Source organism: Sitophilus oryzae, unplaced genomic scaffold (assembly GCF_002938485.1).
Source record: "Sitophilus oryzae breed Bouriz unplaced genomic scaffold, Soryzae_2.0 scaffold_1509_pilon_pilon, whole genome shotgun sequence".
Classification (NCBI taxonomy): Eukaryota; Metazoa; Arthropoda; class Insecta; order Coleoptera; family Curculionidae; genus Sitophilus; species Sitophilus oryzae.
Window position 1 is genome coordinate 94,360 of NW_022146180.1, and position 14,267 is coordinate 108,626.

At 32.3% G+C, this 14,267-nt stretch overlaps 1 protein-coding gene across 1 annotated transcript in view; it reads right to left on the reverse strand.

Moving 5' to 3' along the window:
• Positions 1 to 14,267, reverse strand: part of LOC115878420 (dynein heavy chain 6, axonemal-like) — a 112,005-nt gene that overhangs the window by 39,080 nt on the left and 58,658 nt on the right. The window contains exon 2 of the mRNA XM_030894934.1: positions 11,848 to 12,060. Coding sequence (XP_030750794.1) covers positions 11,848 to 12,060 — 213 coding nt within the window. The remainder of the gene's footprint in view (positions 1 to 11,847; positions 12,061 to 14,267) is intronic.

Below are 14,267 nucleotides of genomic sequence, written 5' to 3' on the forward strand. Positions count from 1 at the left end.
TATCGTTTCTCGTTTTTAATTAGCGATGCCGCTGTTCAATATCTACCTATATTGGGAAATTACACAGTTTTATTGTATTTTATTATTACGAAAAGCATATAATTTGATAACTGATGTTTGGCTAATCTTATTTAAAAAAGTATTAACCATATTCGGGGTTATTCTAGTGATATTTCAATATTCCATACCTATTGTAAATGGAAATTAAAATTTTTAGCATGTACCAACTCTATTATATTCATGTATGTTACCGGACAAACCCGATTTTAGGATAAACTAACTTTTCTTAGGCCAAATCAGGGTATCCAAAGAAGCGCGGGTTTGAAAAACTATTATGCTGCGCTTAACGACTTTAGATAAGGAAAGTATTTTACCAAAACAAGAGTTTCTAACAAGATCGAACCCGAACCACCGAAAGCATAAGGAACACGTTACCGAATTTTATGAAAACTATACAGGTCCGGTAATAGGATATCTAGGCATAGGAATTACATGCATTGGAATGAAACGCCTATAAAAAGTTTAAGCTTAAACATAGATGGACAACAACTTCCCCGTTTCCACTTCCACTACGACTGTCGAGTTAGACGAACTCCAATAAGATAACAAATTTTGGAAATTCCGCCGCCTCCTATCCACCCATGATACCCTTTAACGCCATTATATATATATATATATACCTGCCCTTTAACGCCATTATTTTATTTACCTTCCCGCGCCCCCGCAAAACGCCATCACCGCAGTCCATCACAGAGTTGCCAGGTCTACCGGTTTCGTCTGTAAGCTACCGATCTACCGATTTAAACAAAAATCTAACGATATGTTCAACTGCGTCTTTAGTCTAATCTGACTTTATTATTGTTTATTAAATTTTATTTAGTAATCATAGGTCATCGTTCTGTCTAGTTGCAGAGTGACAAATATATTCCTACAAATCCTTATTACTCTTTATTAGGAGCGGTATTGGCGATATGCCCGAAGAAACTGATATCTTTTGAAAATATTTTGCTTCATTCATCTACTAAAGTTAAACCCATATTTTCCCCAAAAAAAATATAAACAAAAAACAAAATCTAAGTTAAGAAGAAACAAACTGAATACAGATAAATATTTTAGTGCTTTTCCTGTCAAAAAATATATTAATATGAAAAAAGAGTTGAGAGTTGCTACAGCTTTCCCATTGAAATGAGATGAATTTTAGATATCACTGATCAAAATTTGTACAAAGGTAAAAAGTGACTGCTATCCCTACTTGTTATAGTTTTTATTAATATATTAATATTGTTTAATTCAATATATTTTTTTTAATATTAAATAATATACTTCTACCTCAACGCGGATTCATCCACTCCTGGATAAAGGTCTCTCCTATCCTTTTCCATGACTCCCTGTTTTGTGCTATATTTAACCACCGTTTACCTGCCACTTCCTTAAATGTCACGCAGGGACGTGCCCCTGCCCACGCGAGCCTTATAGCTTATTTCCCAAGACCATACTGGGGAAATCACTGTTCTCATATCCAAACCTCAAAATTTTCTAATCAAAAGCGTGGCCTTCAAATTACCAAACCTCTAAACCACGAAATGTCGAACCTTAAAACAAAACTACCCCAGGCGAGTAGAAAGTATGACTCAGAATCTCGCTCTGAATATAATATACCTACCTATTTCTAATTCTTGTTACATTTTGCTATATTTGTATTTTATTTGAGTGATCTAGTATTACGACACATAGGAATGCTAATTTTGGACTTAAATATTATATTTTATTTTGTTTCTGTACTTTTGATTTTTGTTGAAGATCTACCGAGAATTTTGTTCTCGTATGGAATTATAATCTAATAAACCCGGCAACCCTGTTCGGCTACTCCTTTATAAAGTTTTTTCGGCCTATTCCTTTGTCGCCGCCGCCGACCGACCGGTCGGTGTCGGGGCGACTGGAAGGAAGATCGTACAGTATTGCCTTTCATAGAATTGCACTTGCTATTTTAGAAATGATTTCAAAGTTCTGCTCTGCATGTTACTTTTTGTTTTAGAAAGAAGTTTTTATGTGCCTAGAGAAAACATTCTTAAAATTGTTTTGTACTTTATTTAATATTTCATTAAGTAGGCAAGATAATGGGATTAGAAGATTCGGGATTTAGGATTAGCCAACACAATTTTGATTTAACAGAATGGCAACACTGTCCTTCGTCTTTCTATTTTTCCATTCTATTCTATTAGTAGCCGGTAGCCAAATATAGTATATAGTTTATAGTTTATAGTTTATAGTTTATAGTTTTTTTTTTGTTTATAGTTTTTCGAACCCGCTTAATATTCGGCCTAGGAAAAACTGGTTTATTTTATAATCGGGTTTGTTCAGTTCCGAAATCGTGCATATTAAAATGGAGTCTCCCTAACCTCCAACAAATGTTATCAAATAATGTAATGTAGGATTATTGCTAAACTTACCTTGAAATTTTGGGATCAAATCCGTCATCTCCCATGCCTGAAGAAGGTCCTCCATATTTCACAAGCACAAACGATAACAAAAAAAACTTTATAAACTAATCATTAGACATTAACTCTTATAACGATAGTAACTAACCTAAGAGTAAGAAGAGGCTTTATTTCAGAATAAAATAATAATTTGCTAATTAACAAATAAGTATAAGTAGTACTCGAAACAAGATTTTATCTAGAATTGTCTGGAGTGTAGTTATAATCTTAATTTCTGTTTAGGAAACTCTCAAAATATATTTAATTTTATCTTTTTTAATTTTAAATTCAATATTAATTTATTCTATTATTTATTGTATACGCATATGTAGTACTAGGGAGGTTATTCCAAAGGGCTGAAACACGCCTGCGTCAATTAACCTTTGGACTACAACACACTTGATCGAAAGATCCCGCAAGAACCGCATCTATCGAGAGATCGATTCAACGTGCTAACCGCCGCCGCCGCAAATAACTTTATTTTAAACCTTCAAAAGGTCTTACCAATTCGGTACCGTTTACTCGTGCGAGCAGTTGTTCCTGATCCAGATACAGGGTGGCCACCCAGGAGAAGATTACAACCCTCCAAGGTAAGCCGACCTCGTACCACGTGTTTTATTTTAGCAGGAATTTCTATTTTCTCGAGTATATTACAATCATTTCTTTATTTCCTTTCTAAACAATTTCAATACTAGGTAAATCTTAAATAAAAAATAAATTTTCTTAGCTTCTAAGGATAATATTTTCTTGAAAAGAAGTATAACTAGATTTGCGGAATGGGGAGACTAGCATATCGTTGGTTCAAGATTAATAATCTTTAAGCCAGTTTAGCTTTTTTTCCGTGTTGGGTCTTATTCTGTAAGTATCTTACCGATCGATTCGGTAGAATTTGTTCGGTTGTGACGACATTTTCGATTCGGTAGCACGTAAAGCTAACGTAAAGCTAAAGCAACAAATACGTTTTTCAATCAGGAGTTTGATAATTTCGGAAAAAAGCTAGAATTTGCGTGTTATTGCGAAGGTTTTATTTATGATACACTCCGAAGTATAATTTATATGTAAATTGTTGAATAAAGTGAAAATTTGTGATTTTTGTCAGGGATATGGATCTAATCAGAGTGCAGAGGTTGGTGAACAGGCTAAGAAGAGCACCAAACATATACTTTCGTTTTATAAACACGTTCTATTTTATTATATTTATATTATGATTATTTATTAGTGGCTTTTTTAATTTAGAATAAATAGAATTAAGTTATAACACAAGTTTTAATATATAATAATTCTAAAAAACTTGTTTTAAACATTATTACACTCAGATGCAAAAAAACGCAACGGGGAAATTTTTGGTCAAATGTAAAGCGTTATATTTTTGTTATTAAATATTATATCAATTAAGAACTAACGTAAGGAACAATACATTCATACTATGAACACACATGCATATTTTTTGATCTTTTTAAAACCAGTGAATGATGTTGAAATATGTTAACCTAACCTAACTTCTATTATTCTTATTAACTAACTTTAATTACAAACTTACACACACTATTCTCATTGGAAATAAATTATTTTGGATAGTCTATTGTCTATTTGTTTAGAAACTTTTTTACCTATTGTAGTTTGTGTTTTTTTTTAAAACCTACCTGATTTAAAACAAAAAAAATGTCACCTGTTGTGATAAAATAGGGTCTTTTTTCTAGAAAACAATGTAGTGAGCTTTTCTAATATTACTTTATTTGATATACCGTATGATCGAAAAAAACGGTGTCAGCGATGGCTATGAAATAAAGATCGCTGTCATTTATGTGGGAAATGTCATCGATTGTCATTTCCCAGCCAACTGGACTCCGTTTTTTTTTCGATCATACGGTATAATATACCGGGTCGTCTCAAAAGTGGCTCACCCCTATAACTTTTTAGCCGACCATACTAATATGTATGGTAGGCTATTAGGATCGGCAAAAAAAAAGTTTTTTTAATTTCACTCAAAATTATTACTTTTTTTATGATTTTAATTTTACTTCGGTCATAAATGACCTAAATACAAAATATTTTCATAGTGTCAGTCTGTCTGTCTGTCCGTCCGTCTGTCCGTCTGTAACACGATAACTCAACCGCTGAACCGATTTTAACCAAATTTGGCACAAAAATACTGTGGCACCCAAGAATCTGGCCATTAGTTTTTGGTGGGGGTGGGGGGTTGGTAAGGGGGTATGGGAAGAAAATTTTAAAAAATCGTAACTCCAAAATTACAGTAGCTGGCGAAACGCGGTTTTCAAATTAAGATTAGGAATAATATTTGCAACAAAATTTGTAATAACATCAAAATCAGTCAAAGTCGCAGTTTTCGAGATATTAACATATTTTAGTATGGGCGGCTATACGTGCCTCCCGGCGCCAATTTTTTATTTTTTCAGATAAAAAAAACGAGATTTCGTATGTTGGTATATGACCTAAATAAGGATTGATTGACGTATTCAATTGTTTTCTGTCACTTCCTGTATCACTGGAAATGACTACAACTTTTGATTTTTAAATGGCACCCTCTAAAACACTAATTTTTAATCAAGGAGCCTTGGAAAAATAGATTTGATCGTGTAATATTTTTAGTGTCTTGTCTTGGCCGGTTACAAAATCTTGGCCGGTTACCAAATCGTATTTTTAATCATATCTCAATTTTCTCAAATGGAACGAGGGTGGCTCATTAGCACATTTGGAAAAAGCATTTTGGAGGGTGCCATTTAAAAATCAAAAGTTGTAGTCATTTTCGGTGAAACCGGAAGTGACTGAAAACAATTGAATATGTCAATCTATCCTAATTTATGTCATATACTAACATAACAAATCTTGTTGTTTTATCTGAAAAAATAAAAAAGTTATATTGAGCCACTTTGAGACGCATCCGGTATATTCCAATCTGTTATTTTTTTATTTTAAGGAAGATTTAGGAAGGGTAGCTTAAAACATGTTTGTCAATCAATTATCTTTAGGTATATGTCGTTTGTAAAAACATTTTACATTAGTAGAAAATAAAACTGAGTTTAAGGCGAACAGTTTTGCTAAAATATTTTTTTGTTCCAATACGTACAGCTGGTTCCAAAAAAAATGAATACGACTCTTTACATATTTTTTTCGAATATTTGGGCAGTGTATATTTATGTGTCAAGTATTTTGACATGTTAAGGTTATTGTGACATTGTATAAAATAACTTTGCTTTTGACAAAGTGGCAAATAAATTTTTCAAAACGTCAGCATGACATGAGTAGAGAAATGGGGGACTGGTATCATAGAATATACTGCCCGAAATAATAAAAATATGTTTTAAATCGTATTCAATTTTATTGGAACCAGCTGTACATTTATTATGTCAGAAACGACTCCGGAATATGTATTATGAGTAAAGCTTGTGTCTAGCCCCCCCCCTCCCTTTGTCCAATCCTGGATCCGCCCCTGTGTATTCCCCTCTGTTAAATTAATTATTTGAATAAAAATTTAGGAAGGGTAGCTTAAAAACATGTGTCTTAATCAATTATTATCTTTATATGTTGTTTGTAAAAACATTTTACATTAGTAGAAAATAAAACTGAGTTCAAGGCCCAAACCGCTTCTTTGCTAAAATATTTTTTTGTCTCAAAACGTAATGATTTACATTTTAACTTTAAATTAGATATTTTATGGTAAGTAATAAAAAGTAAGTCATAAAACTTTCTAAATATACAAATCTATTCAATTTTTTCCATGTCGTTGCTCCAGTTTTTTTTTGTCAAAATTAAAGAATATTAGAAATAGTCTATTTCAACCCCTTCAGCTCATTTTAAAATTGTGGAAAATTAACAAAGAATTCACTTAAAGTTTTGCATTTCTTTTAAAACATCCTATACAGGATGCCCCGAAATAAGTGCAAGTATCCAGTCCAAAATAACGGAGTTATTTTACTTTGAAAATTTCCAAAAAAATGATTTTTTGCTAAAATTTTGAGGACCACTGGATCTTTTCTGGATTTTCTTTCTTGTAAATTTAATCTAATACTTATGTTGCCATATTATCAAGAAATTATGTTTTTTTAACTAAAAACTAAAAAAAATCCAAAAAAATTCCAATTTTACCAATTTTTTTTTGCGAAAAAAATCTCGCGTGTTTCTGGGGTTGAACTATACTACCAGTTAAAATACTTGCACTTATTTCTGGGACACCTTGTATAAAACAATAGTAAATAACTTGTAATATATGAAATTTCGAAATATTACTTTGAAATTAAAATAATCATTTGTACAAAAGTGATTTACTTAATTATACATATATGTACTTATTAAAAAAGTAATAAATTTTCTTACTTCTAAAACTGATTTTAAGAAATTTTTGTGCAAATTTTCATCTCCTATTTCTTAAGGAATGAATGCCGAAAATTCGCTTGTGAGTACTCACTTTCGTCATTTAAGGGACCTCTGTGCAAATTTTCATACTTTTAGGACAGATAAAAAATTTTGTCCAAAAAATAAAAAAAATATGGGGTGGACCACCCTTATGACTTACTTATATAAAATTTCATCAAAATCCGTCAAGTCGTTTCGGAGAAGTATAGTAACAAAAAGACAACCACTATTAAAAAATAGAGGATGTTGGTAGAACGGTGAAAATTTACAGTTGTTTCAATTTTTCAATGCCAAATAAAAAAATATTTTTTTTTTCAAAAAATAAAAAAAATGGGGTGCAGTCTATCCTTATTATTTAAGGGTATAAAAAATAGATAACAACCTATTCTAAAAAAATAAATATACATATAGAAATTCATCAAAATCGGTCAAGCAGTCAAGCCGTTTCGGAGATGATAACAAAAAATTTAAAAAAACAACCCCTATTAAAAAATAGGGAATGATGGTAGAACGGTGAATATTTACGGTTGTTTATACATATTTGTATTTTAATGCCAAATAATTTTTTTTTTCAAAAAATAAAAAATGGGGCGCGGTCTACCCTTATCACTTAAGGGTATAAAAAATAGATAACAACCTATTCTAAAAAAAATAAATATACATATAAAAATTCATCAAAATCGGTCAAGCCGTTACGGAAAAGTATGGTAAAAAATTAAAAAAAAAACAACCCCTATTTGAAAGTGAAAATTTAGTGTTAAATGTATTTTTAATGCCACATCGTAAAAAAACAAAAATTAAAAATTTTGTTCAAAAAAATAAAAAAAATTGGGGTGGGCCTCCCTTGTCACTTAAGGGTATAAAAAATATATTACAACCTATACAACCTATTCTCAGACCTAATGAATATACATATAAAATTGCATCAAAATCGGTCAAGCCGTTACAGAGAACTATGGTAACAAAAAAATAAAATAAAAAAACCTATTTGAAAGTGAAAATTTAGTGTTGTACATATATGACATATATTATATGTATTTTTTAATGCTACATCGTAAAAAACAAAAATTAAAAATTTTGTCCGAAAAATAAAAAAATTGGGGTGGGCCTCCCTTGTCAGTTAAGGGTATAAAAAATAGATAACAAGCTATTTTCAGACCTACTGAATATACATAAAAAATTTCATCAAAATCGGTTAAACCGTTTCGGAGGAGTACGGTAGCTCACCAAAGCGAGGCCCCATCGACAAGTCGAATTTTCATGCGAGACGAGACTTCTAGCTTCTAGGGTATCAAAATACGTTCGAATATAACTTTTCTCGGGGTTTGACCTTGGTTTCACCGTTGACCGGGTATTTGCTTATAAATGTGAACAACCGGCTACGTCGCTTTACGTCGCGTCGATCCAAATTTCTTCGGTTTAAAAATATTATTAAATTTGGCTGTAGGCGTCCTCTGTGTCATTAAGAGAGAACTGTCTCATCGAAAACATGCTGTTCCGTAAGCAATGGCTATCTAGATTATGTTATTTGTGATTTTACGCTTCTGTACAGGGTGTCCCATTTTGGTTGAAATCATACGGTATCTCCGTTATTCGTGAAGATAGAAGGGTGCGGTTTGCACAAACCTGTGCCAATTTTTTGTCAAACGGAAGATGCTTACAACAAAATTTTCATAGCCCTCTTCGTTTCTAAGCTACGGGGTATTTTCGAAAATTTCGCAATTTGGGACAGACCCCGTATCTCCTTTATTATAGATGATATCGAGAAGGTGAAAACTGATTCTTGTAGAACTTTTTACGTAGAATACAGTGGCGTAGTCTGTTTTTCTACGAAAAAAATATTTTTGAAAATATGAACTAAAGTTATGTTTTTTCAAAGTACTTATACTTATTTTCACTATTTACTTATTTCTCTATACTTATTTTCACTATTTACTGCAATATTTAAAATATATCATTTACTTATTAGTAGGCTGTGATAAATAACTAAAAATCAAAATGGTATTTACTAAAAATAGTCATACACATATTAATATTTTATTTGGAATTGATATATTTTATTTTTGTAATGTTACCACTGAATTTCTGAATATATTTTTTCCTTTTTTATAACGGGATGGGTTTGCAAATATCTAAAAGCTTGCATTATTAGCTTGCACTATTAAAGCGTTTTCCAGATGTTCGACATTGTCTTAGTTACAACGATATATTTCATATTTCAAAAATCCCTAAAATCAGAAATCGAGAACAGACAAATCCTGGAATAACGGAGGTCAGGGGCGACTACGGGAATTTATTTTAGGGTTTGGGGGAAAAAGTAATGTAGAATATATGCTTTTTAGATGATTCAAATAAAAAGTAATGTAGAATATATGCTTTTTAGAGCGCAATTTTTAACCCAAGAACCTAATATTTAACCCAATTTATAGATTTTAGGAGGGGGGCTTGGCCCGATGGCCCCCCTCAGTATCCGCCACTAAGGGAGGCCATCACAGGAGTCCATTGGTTCCAATCATAGGTTCCAATTCATTGATGTGAGAAATAATAATTTAACAAAATTCTAATATTTTTGTTGTAAGTTAAGTTGTGAGAGGAAGCCCCATCTTGCTGAAAGTTTATTTCACGTAAATTAGCTAAATGAATATTTAAAACTTCTGATACGATAGCTTACAAGATTTACAAATACCGGTAGAGAGTTAAGTTTCCCTAATATATAAAGAATTTATTAGTGGCTCTCAAAATAAAACAAGCAACAGATAGCAGTATACTTTTAATAATTCCTTAGATTCTTTTATTATTAATATGGTGCCCGGTGGCGTAGAGGTACAGGCTCTCGCCTACCAATCTCAAGGTGTGGGTTCGATTCCCACACCCGGCATTTCATCAGCCGACTATTTTTATTAAAATAAAAATAGTTTGGGTACCTAGGTCGACTCGGCCTTAAATGAGTACTTGGGATTCACATTCCTGAGGTAATAATAGGCGGTTGAAGCGTAATGCTAGCCACATTACCTTCCTTGTATACCGAACGGTTCTAGTATAGCAAGCTCCCAAGGCGTTAAACGCTATATACGGGAGCTATTATTATTATTATTATTATTATTAATCATGGCCTACTAATAAGTATGATCTTTTAATATATATTTTTTTAATATTGCAGTAAATAGTGAAAATAAATATAGAGTGATATATATTTACTGAAAGTATATTGCCCACTGTATTCTACGTAAAAAGTTCTACAATATACAGTTTTTACCGTTTCGATAACTTTAACAAAAACAGAGATACAAGATGTATCCCAAATTGCAAAATTTTCAAAAAACAAACCTCTAGCTCAGAAATTAAGAGGACTATGAAAATTTTGTTTACGGTATCTTCCGTTTGACAAAAAAATGGCACAGGTTTGTGCAATCTAACATTTGTTTAAACAAATTTAAATATCACAAAAACTATAAATTTTTGGTATATAACATTATATATAAAAAAGTTATGGAATTTTACTCAGAATCTGAAAATAAAATAAAACATAGGGTGTTGCATTTAAAAAAACATGTTATATTGGCCCCACTTTTTTGAAGTACCTACCCTGTATATTCTATAATAATTTTAAAATGTGTATCTTAACCTTCCCTATAACTTTTATATTTAAAACTTTTTTTTAAACCTCGAAACAAATGAGATAATGCACTTGATTCTATCGTTGACTCACCCTGTACACTATGTATATTTTAAAAGTATATTTGTTTATCAGATTCACATCTTCATAGTGTCCGCAATAACAGATGCTGCATTCTAAACAACATTACAGCAACTGCTTGTCTTTCCTACATTGCAAAAGAAGATTCAACAGCGAGTATATTCTTCTTTTTTCCTGTACCATTGCGATAAAAAAAAGTAGTACAAGAATTAATAGTCCCAGATGGAACTCCTGGGGCGCTATTCTGTACAATCGTCGGAATCGGTGAGTTACCGATAGCTATCGGTTCGTATTTGCATATAGTGAATATGTGTTAATTGTTGTTGTCATAGTTACCGATCGGCCCCATGACAGATATCGTAAATTTGTATCGACAACTCTCGGTATCTCTACCGTGAGGTTGACAAGGGCACGGTAGATATACCGATTTTTTGTCAAGCTCGATGATTTGACATAACTTTTAGGGTTATGTCTTAATTCTTCCCTATTTTAGGTCTTATTTTATTAGTGGCAGTTGAACAATATGGATATTTTTTGTATGGTGTATGGTATCGATCATACCTGGGTTTTTTTGTACCATGACTGTCACTAGTACGTTTTACTGTCATGAATGTTTTTCGGTTGCTTCGAAACCAAACCGAACAGTTACCGAAAAACGATACAGTATCGCAGTGCGCGCTAGTGAACGTAACATTCGACAACTCTATCGTTCGGTAACGAACCCAATCGAATTTTCGGATCCGAAACCGAAAAAGGTACAGAATAGGGTCCCAGGGCGCGCCCAGCTTTGGCTGCGCAATGCACTCAAATATTGGACCGATCGGCTCCATAAAAATGTATTGTTTTTACTTTTCCAACTATATAGTCGGCTGACTAAAAATTACATGTCAGTGCGTATCATAATTATCCTAAAAAAAACTCACAAGAGAAAGTTAGAAAAATGAATGCTTCATTTAGAAATATGTAATAATTACTTTTATTCAAATATGCATTAATTGTTTTGAATAGTGTATTTATAGCAAAATAAAACACTAATTCACCACAAAAATCACCACCCAAATTACTTTACTTTTGCACTGGACGCGCGTTTCGTTAACCATATTACGTTTATTAGCATTAAGGTTTTTTACATAACGGTATTTAACGTTACGGTACATCACGGTTAGCGAAACGCGCTTCCAGTGCAAAACGAGGTGTAGAAGTAAAGTATTTTGATGTATTGTAGTGAATTAATATTTTCTATTGTTATAATAACACCAAAGGTTCCAACGCCCAACTATAATCTATAATATTAATTACCAATGTTCTAAAAAATAAATCTAGATTTCTTTGCCATTCCTCCACTCTGGATTTTATAGGACCAACATGTCTAGAACTTGCTATGGTTGTAATATTAATGTTGCTTTCATCTAGAGCGGTTTGTATATCTTCCAGGGAGCCCAAAATATAAACGTCTTTTGCATCTTTATGGGGAATTACACAAAATTCTAAAGTTTTCCATGACTCTTCCACCTTTAATAAGCAAATATTATTAGAAAAAATGGTTGACACATTAATAATCAAAGCATTTGAATAGGAATATGATTCCTATGTAAATGCCACGGTGATCGTAGGTTTGGTTTATGAAACAGAGCAAAATACGCTATACCAAAAAAATCGAATTTTCTAGTGATTACATGATTACAATAGTAATGTTTTCTGATTGGCCATAACAGATACGCCCTCTAATGGCCATTTTTCGAACTTGAAAATAATTTTCGACGATATTCTTGGTCGATTTACTTAGATTTTTTCCCAAAGTCCCAAAGTTATCCGATAAGTAGTTTCTGAGATAACATTCTAAATTGGCCACCTTAGTTTATTTCTGTCTATTCTTAGTTGGTTTGGTTTGGTTTGGTTTGAATTATTTTCGTAATACCTGCAATACCTTCTAGCAACTAACTCTAATATAATTTTCTCCAAATCTATGTATATAAAACTCCTACCAAATTTGAGTAAGCCAAATTCAGCAACTGACAAATTTTGGTTTGAATTGAATTTTGGTTGAATTTGAATTTTGGTTGATTGAATACTGAAATCTTATGCCGGGTCCAGACTAAGGCGACAAAAAGTAAACACGATTTTGATTCAAAAACAAGACAAACTTGCGACAAAAAATGTGGAATTCTGACAAGACAAACTTAAGACAAATTGTCCACGCCGCAAGGACAACAAGGTCAAAAGTTTAGTTGTTGCGAATGAGTTTTATTAACCATGTGTAATTTCACTGGTCTCCTACCTCACACGCCATCCACACTTCATCGACAACTTGTCGTAAAATATATGAACAAAACATAGACTCTTTGATCTTTCCCGACTCGAGACGGGATATTGAAAAGTCTTCGAATTTTGAAACAAAACAAAAATGATACAAAAATGTCTCGGAAATGTATTGGATTTGTCGCAATTTTGTCGTAAAACATGAATTTTTCTGTCAGGGCCATGACGTCGTTAGAGGCGGTGCGAAAGTTTGAGGGGGCGGCCGGCGCGGCGCGGCGGGGGTACTTTTTTATTTATTCATTTTTTTAATTTTTAAGCATGGATGCCATAGTAGCCGAAAATTATTCTAAAAATATTTTTCGTAACAGGGTTCAAGTATATTTTTATACCTAAGTTATACCTTTGTCTATATATATATATACTGTTTTGTTTTTCTCAGGTAAGATTTCGATAGACGATGACATAAAAAAGGCAGATTACTTCCATACCAATCCACTTATTTCACTAAAAAAAGTTTCTAATATTTTTTAACTTAACTACGGATGGGTTTATAAATAAATACGTCATGCGTCGTCTCTTGTTGTTTTTAACCGGTTTTATTGATTTATTTCAAAAACGACAGATCATATTTCGATATTATTGGTTTGACGCAACGATGGACGACAAACGGACGCTTGTGCGTATGAACTCGACTTATGATTTTTGAGAGTTGCCAAACTCTTGCCAATTATAGGTTATAATTTTGTGTCAAATAGAAATGATAAATATTTTGCATTTTGCATTTTCGACTGTGTTGTTACTTGTGTTTCGTGTTTTTTAAAATTAAGTGGAGGAAAACTCGGGGGAATATTAAGTGTTGACCCAGACCATAGTTTACAGTTAATATTCGGTGCACAGAGACCGCCAGAGACACATTTTGCCAGATACTATGGCCGTAGATTTGTATTAGCCACAAATAAAGTTGTATACCATCTCGTATATGGTACCAAAAACTGGGGTATCTGTAAAAGAACATCACACGATCGGTAAATAATACATTTTAATACTGCAGAAAAAAAATAAGATTAAAGTTAAATTAACCAAGATTAGATTTCTTCAGTTTTATACAGTTTTTTTCATAATATTTTGAAGTAATCACTTGTCACTCAAAATTTAAATATATTAATTATGCGTTCCAATTGTACCAACTTATTTCTTTTTAAAATAAAATAAACTACTTTGAAATTAAAACGACAGACACATCTATCGCTGTCAAGGATTTTATCGTTGGACAGACTATAATATAGTTTGACAATGAGGAGTATTGTGAGCTGCTGCCACCATGCGGTCTTTTTTTTTGAACCTTAAACATGAATGAAAATCGCCAAGAATTTTACCCCTCAATTAAAATGGTGGGAGATGGACAGATCTAGGTTTAATAATATATTTCAGTATATTTTAAATTTTCTTTTCTAAATCCG